At 35.9% G+C, this 7950-nt stretch overlaps 1 protein-coding gene across 1 annotated transcript in view; it reads right to left on the bottom strand.

Moving 5' to 3' along the window:
- LOC102292034 overlaps nucleotides 1-7950 on the bottom strand; it is a gene marked incomplete in the record, with an annotated part of 19239 nt that overhangs the window by 7386 nt on the left and 3903 nt on the right. The window contains 3 exon segments of the mRNA XM_042213885.1: nucleotides 410-428; nucleotides 2122-2268; nucleotides 5387-5533. Of these exon segments, the coding sequence (XP_042069819.1) occupies nucleotides 410-428; nucleotides 2122-2268; nucleotides 5387-5533 (313 nt within the window).

Genomic DNA, 7950 nt, shown 5'->3' with positions numbered 1-7950 from the left:
CAATTCATTAGGATATCTTACAGTCACAGTTTGACTCTATAATCTTACAGACAGTTATGCATACTACAGTTTTCTTTTAATTATAAACTTCACACAATTAAAGTCACTTTTTTTATTTCTATTTTGCTTCTGTGTATGTTTAATTAAATCTCACTAATGTACAGTCAAATATTGTGTAAACCATATTCCTACTTCACTGAATAATGATGATAAAAAAAAAGAAGAAAACAAAAAACAGGTTTCTCTACACACCAATAATTTCTGAGATTTAGATCTGAGAGTTTTGCCCTGAGAGCTTTTAAGTTTGACTCAGAGTCGCTGAGTTGTTTGGTTTTCTAAACCACATGTCCATGATTTATACTGGAATATACTGGAATAAGGTAGCATGTGTAGAGAACATCTCACTCACCTCCTCTTGCTTGAGTCCACTGGAAAATCAGGACCATCAAAAACACAACACATTTGATCCCAGCCATGATCCTCCTATGTTTCAAGCTACGTTAGTGTTCAGAAAGTAAACAGCGATGGTGAAATCTGACCCAGCTTGTTTGGTTGCTAACAGCAGGTTAGCATATTCACTGTGAAAAACAACACACCCTTCATCTATACTTTTTTGTGAAACACTAAGGGAAAGTTAATCACCAACGAGAACAAAAAAAAAAGAAATATTTCTGTAATATTTCACAGATACTGTCTAAGGCTTGGTGAGTGTTTGGCAGAACGTCATGGTGCAGAAAACAGACATTTTCATTCATATTGTGGAGGTGATGTTAGCCTTGGTCTTGGCCTGGGTTCTCCTGACCAGGTGCTGAAGAGGTAAGTCATAGAAATGCCTTTTTCAGTTTAATGCGGAGCACGTTACTGAATCGGTATAATGTCTAACCTGTAGGATAAAATCCTGTTTTAGATTCTTCTGACTGCAGTGCTTTAAAGCAAACACTGGATACTGAAAACGGTCATTTGTACAACTGTGATACAGGAGGAAGAGAATTCCCTCTGAGGTTGTTTTAGTCCTTCATTGAAAATAGTCAGGCCATGTTTTAGTTGTCATTTTGTACTGTAAGATTTACATTATTTCAAAACACTTTCACAGACTAATATCAGAGATCATTTTATCAGATTGTGAAAAAGTTTCACTTTCTCCCTGGTGGAGAACAAAAGGTAACAGTGATTTATTCTTAGACATTCTTTATTTTTTATTTTAAAAAAATGAACTAAAACTTAAGAAATTATAACCAATAAATGACAAAGAAGATCTAATCTAATTAAATGTTTCTCATACTTTTTTGAAGCATCACAGAAATGCCAACATTTCACTAAGAATCACTCATGTCTGAAAATCAGTTTGAGATTTTGCATAATGATGATTTAAGTTTAAAATTGGCATCTCTTTAAGTTCGACTCGCGTTAAAAATCGTTTCAAGAGCAGATCAAAAGAGCTGCATAATGAGTTTATAATTACATGTACAGAGAGACCAGACAATCTAATATTTTTCAATTCTTTGCATTAGTAGCTCAACTAGAGTCCTTTGCGGGTTAAACCCCCCCCCCCCCTCCCCACACACAAAGATAGTGTTTACTTTAAAAATTATTAAATAAATATTCTTTAAAAATATTTAACAAAAATATCTAAAAAATGTAACAACATTTATCTACATCATATCAAATAAATAAAAACAAAGAGCTGTCAAAGGACGTCAAGGACAAGATTGTAGACCTGCACAAGCCTGGAATGAGCTGAAAGACCAGCAGAAAGAAGCTTGGTGAGAAGGTGACAGCTGTTGATGTTTTTATTCAGAAAAGGAAGAAATACAAAATAACCATCAGTCGCTCTCAGTCTGGAGCTCCATGTAAGATCTTGACTCAGTGGAGAACATCAGAATATTTCGGCTCCACGTTTCAGTGCATCAAATGAAAACTCTAATGTGTCATTTGCAAGTTTTCACAGCCTCGGCATTATGGGAAATGATAAGAGCATTTAAATGATGACATGTAAAGAAAAACTATACAGCCTGAGTTGAGACAGCAGTTTTGGGTTTACAATGAACTCTATCAGCTGGTTGTAGAACAAGTACTGCTGCCTGATGTTTGCCACCTAGTTTTCTAAGAAAGCGTGCTTACATGTAGCTGTCATTACGCAAGTGTGCAGGAATGTTTCTGCCTCCGTGCCCACGCACTCTGAACTGAGAGGTTTCACCAATAAGCACCATGAACTGTTCTCTGCTTATTTCACCTCCACTGGTCGTTGAATACCTTCCATTGTTCATCCTGTAATAAGAAATACAACCACACAGGCCAGAATCAGACCTCTGTGTCCTATGAACATGCAGACACGGCATCTGCTCCTCTTTCACTCTTTTCACTAAGAGTAAACGTTTTAGCTGCTTATGTGTTGGCAACGTGTCAGGTTAGATTTTCTTTCCTGATTAGGATGTCACCAGAAACTCAGGCATTTGCATCAGTAGAACTAAACAGTTGGCACACTTCTTACATGAGCATAAGCGTGTCATGTTTACGAAAACAAACAAACAAACTGATTCACATCTGTCTCAAGCAAAAGAGTAAGGTGTATTTCAGGTTAACATATGAAGATAATACTTTGGATGTTTTTAATTAAATGAGGCTTACTATGAATTCTTTGAATAGATGTGGATGTCAGCCTGCTAGCTACTAAACTGCAGTAGTTCCTCCCTCAACTACATTTTGGAGTAATTCTGTGTTTGTGTGTGTTACTGTGTTCGTCTTTTACAGAAGAAATGTACAGATGTTGCTTCTTGCAGGGACCATCTTCAGCTGAAAAAATTATTGTTCTTAATATTTTAGTCAAGTTGTTTATTTACTTTTTATTTCTCACACATTATACACACATATAACTGAGGCCAGTGTGTTGATTCCTCTGTTACCATTAAAGATTCAATATTTGACTCCTCTTCATCACAGAGTGCAGCAGTACTTCATGAAAGCTATTGTAAAAATCCACCAAATGTAATATAAATCCACTTTAAGATGTTTGGTTCTTCTAGCAGCTTGATGTTCTCCTCTCTGAGTTTATTAAATACCAGATGAATCAAACAGCTGCAAACATGATCATCTTCAAGTTTGATATGACTGCTGCTGCACTTAAATTAAACGAACCCTCATCTCAGTAGATTGAGGACTGAAAATGGTTGCTGGCTGTAAACACTGCAGGACTTCAGTTTCATACTTTTAGAATTATAAATTATAAATTATGTTTTAACTGCATAAAACATGAAAATACAAATGTAGATGAAAACAACAAGAAAACTAAAGCAGCCATGTGCCCACCTGATCTCTCAATCTAAAGTATCGCTAACATCGTGTAAAACTATTGCTTATTATTATTTTTTCGTTTCACAGTAGAAGACATATTTGTTAGCTACCAGCTAGTACAAAGGGGCAGCAACCTTTAACACCCAAAGAGCCATATGGACCTGGTTTCTACAACAGAGAAAACACCTGGAGCTGCAAGTTTTTTGACATATAAAATGAAGATAACACTGTATATATTGTTTTTTAGTTTTATACTATGTATACAAAATAGGCTAATGTCTTGCTTGTGAAAATGTATTTTAGCAAAAACATTTTAAACATTTAGAACACTGTAAAAAAAAAAAAAAAAAAAAAAACATAAAAAACCTGCTACGTTGAAAGTCTTTTTCAAATGAACTTAAAGTATACATGCAGAGGAGATTCAAACACGACACATTTGATCCCAGCCATGATCCTCCTATGTTTCAAGCTACGTTAGTGTTCAGAAAGTAAACAGCGATGGTGAAATCTGACCCAGCTTGTTTGGTTGCTAACAGCAGGTTAGCATATTCACTGTGAAAAATAACACACCCTTCATCTATACTTTTTTGTGAAACACTAAGGGAAAGTTAATCACCAACGAGAACAAAAAAAAAAGAAATATTTCTGTAATATTTCACAGATACTGTCTAAGGCTTGGTGAGTGTTTGGCAGAACGTCATGGTGCAGAAAACAGACATTTTCATTCATATTGTGGAGGTGATGTTAGCCTTGGTCTTGGCCTGGGTTCTCCTGACCAGGTGCTGAAGAGGTAAGTCATAGAAATGCCTTTTTCAGTTTAATGCGGAGCACGTTACTGAATCGGTATAATGTCTAACCTGTAGGATAAAATCCTGTTTTAGATTCTTCTGACTGCAGTGCTTTAAAGCAAACACTGGATACTGAAAACGGTCATTTGTACAACTGTGATACAGGAGGAAGAGAATTCCCTCTGAGGTTGTTTTAGTCCTTCATTGAAAATAGTCAGGCCATGTTTTAGTTGTCATTTTGTACTGTAAGATTTACATTATTTCAAAACACTTTCACAGACTAATATCAGAGATCATTTTATCAGATTGTGAAAAAGTTTCACTTTCTCCCTGGTGGAGAACAAAAGGTAACAGTGATTTATTCTTAGACATTCTTTATTTTTTATTTTAAAAAAATGAACTAAAACTTAAGAAATTATAACCAATAAATGACAAAGAAGATCTAATCTAATTAAATGTTTCTCATACTTTTTTGAAGCATCACAGAAATGCCAACATTTCACTAAGAATCACTCATGTCTGAAAATCAGTTTGAGATTTTGCATAATGATGATTTAAGTTTAAAATTGGCATCTCTTTAAGTTCGACTCGCGTTAAAAATCGTTTCAAGAGCAGATCAAAAGAGCTGCATAATGAGTTTATAATTACATGTACAGAGAGACCAGACAATCTAATATTTTTCAATTCTTTGCATTAGTAGCTCAACTAGAGTCCTTTGCGGGTTAAACCCCCCCCCCCCCTCCCCACACACAAAGATAGTGTTTACTTTAAAAATTATTAAATAAATATTCTTTAAAAATATTTAACAAAAATATCTAAAAAATGTAACAACATTTATCTACATCATATCAAATAAATAAAAACAAAGAGCTGTCAAAGGACGTCAAGGACAAGATTGTAGACCTGCACAAGCCTGGAATGAGCTGAAAGACCAGCAGAAAGAAGCTTGGTGAGAAGGTGACAGCTGTTGATGTTTTTATTCAGAAAAGGAAGAAATACAAAATAACCATCAGTCGCTCTCAGTCTGGAGCTCCATGTAAGATCTTGACTCAGTGGAGAACATCAGAATATTTCGGCTCCACGTTTCAGTGCATCAAATGAAAACTCTAATGTGTCATTTGCAAGTTTTCACAGCCTCGGCATTATGGGAAATGATAAGAGCATTTAAATGATGACATGTAAAGAAAAACTATACAGCCTGAGTTGAGACAGCAGTTTTGGGTTTACAATGAACTCTATCAGCTGGTTGTAGAACAAGTACTGCTGCCTGATGTTTGCCACCTAGTTTTCTAAGAAAGCGTGCTTACATGTAGCTGTCATTACGCAAGTGTGCAGGAATGTTTCTGCCTCCGTGCCCACGCACTCTGAACTGAGAGGTTTCACCAATAAGCACCATGAACTGTTCTCTGCTTATTTCACCTCCACTGGTCGTTGAATACCTTCCATTGTTCATCCTGTAATAAGAAATACAACCACACAGGCCAGAATCAGACCTCTGTGTCCTATGAACATGCAGACACGGCATCTGCTCCTCTTTCACTCTTTTCACTAAGAGTAAACGTTTTAGCTGCTTATGTGTTGGCAACGTGTCAGGTTAGATTTTCTTTCCTGATTAGGATGTCACCAGAAACTCAGGCATTTGCATCAGTAGAACTAAACAGTTGGCACACTTCTTACATGAGCATAAGCGTGTCATGTTTACGAAAACAAACAAACAAACTGATTCACATCTGTCTCAAGCAAAAGAGTAAGGTGTATTTCAGGTTAACATATGAAGATAATACTTTGGATGTTTTTAATTAAATGAGGCTTACTATGAATTCTTTGAATAGATGTGGATGTCAGCCTGTTAGCTACTAAACTGCAGTAGTTCCTCCCTCAACTACATTTTGGAGTAATTCTGTGTTTGTGTGTGTTACTGTGTTCGTCTTTTACAGAAGAAATGTACAGATGTTGCTTCTTGCAGGGACCATCTTCAGCTGAAAAAATTATTGTTCTTAATATTTTAGTCAAGTTGTTTATTTACTTTTTATTTCTCACACATTATACACACATATAACTGAGGCCAGTGTGTTGATTCCTCTGTTACCATTAAAGATTCAATATTTGACTCCTCTTCATCACAGAGTGCAGCAGTACTTCTTGAAAGTTATTGTAAAAATCCACCAAATGTAATATAAATCCACTTTAAGATGTTTGGTTCTTCTAGCAGCTTGATGTTCTCCTCTCTGAGTTTATTAAATACCAGATGAATCAAACAGCTGCAAACATGATCATCTTCAAGTTTGATATGACTGCTGCTGCACTTAAATTAAACGAACCCTCATCTCAGTAGATTAAGGACTGAAAATGGTTGCTGGCTGTAAACACTGCAGGACTTCAGTTTCATACTTTTAGAATTATAAATTATAAATTATGTTTTAACTGCATAAAACATGAAAATACAAATGTAGATGAAAACAACAAGAAAACTAAAGCAGCCATGTGCCCACCTGATCTCTCAATCTAAAGTATCGCTAACATCGTGTAAAACTATTGCTTATTATTATTTTTCGTTTCACAGTAGAAGACATATTTGTTAGCTACCAGCTAGTACAGGGGGGCAGCAACCTTTAACACCCAAAGAGCCATATGGACCTGGTTTCTACAACAGAGAAAACACCTGGAGCTGCAAGTTTTTTGACATATAAAATGAAGATAACACTGTATATATTGTTTTTTAGTTTTATACTATGTATACAAAATAGGCTAATGTCTTGCTTGTGAAAATGTATTTTAGACATAATCAACTGTAATTTAATGCACGTGTAAAAAAAAAAAAAAAAAAAAAAACATAAAAAACCTGCTACGTTGAAAGTCTTTTTCAAATGAACTTAAAGTATACATGGGGCAAACTAAAATTGTGGCATGCTGTTGTTACGAGAAAATTATGCATTTGTTGTTCCTCACGTGTTATCGGACAGGATTATTTCAACAAACTGAGGATGCATTTTATTTGTAGGAAAGTTCCCCATTAACTTTACTGTATAAAGAGGTAACACCAACATTTCAGGGCCAATAAATTATTATAAGAAGTATTTAGGCACTAAAAAAAACCAAAATGAGGGCTAGTGTTTGTCTGAGATTTGGACATCCCAGAGTGCGCTCCTAATGCAGGGGAAAAAAATTCTGTTGGGGATATCTACCTTGGCATTTGTAACGCATATTTTGAGCTACAAAAGCAACAACAAAAACAACAACAAATGTCTACAGCACACTCAAATGATTACTTATGTCCCAAAGCCATAGGGAGCTGCAATGTAAAGGTGAAAGGTCTGCACATGGCTCCAGAGCCACGGGTTGCCGACCCCTGAGTTAGTAGCTAAACTCAACTTATCAGCAGTTTTCACAGACAAATCAAAGCTGCCTCGGTGAGTCAGGCTCATTTCTTCTCCTTAGATTTATTCTGTTGCACACCCGAAGCTCAAGGGTCCAAGATGAAGCTGGGAGGCATATCAAAATATTTAGGTTATGATTGTAAAATGAAAACTTTTCTTTGATAAAATCAAGCATTAGGATATGACGCGAACAAAATGGGAAAAAAAGTAAATTAATGTCTCAGTGTTCTTGCTCCTCAGTGCATGCATGAGTTTCTATGGCTCCAAGAAACTCATTTGAAGGTCATCTTTAGCAGGTTTTTCACTTATGAATGTTTGTGCTTTACTAAACAGAGAGCCAACACATTAAGAGAGTTCAGTGCTGAAGCAGAGCTGCTGGGGTCTGCTTGGGTGGTGTCAGGTGTTTCAGCATTCATGGTAGACCTTCCCTTTGCCATCGGCACAAGTTCAGTGTTACTGTTAACAAGATAAAAAAAATAAAGCTTGAAAACATG

This window comes from Haplochromis burtoni, unplaced genomic scaffold (genome assembly GCF_018398535.1).
Source record: "Haplochromis burtoni strain Fernald_Lab_line unplaced genomic scaffold, NCSU_Asbu1 Contig_494, whole genome shotgun sequence".
Taxonomy (NCBI): Eukaryota; Metazoa; Chordata; class Actinopteri; order Cichliformes; family Cichlidae; genus Haplochromis; species Haplochromis burtoni.
This window is presented reverse-complemented; position numbering and strand designations above follow the sequence as displayed.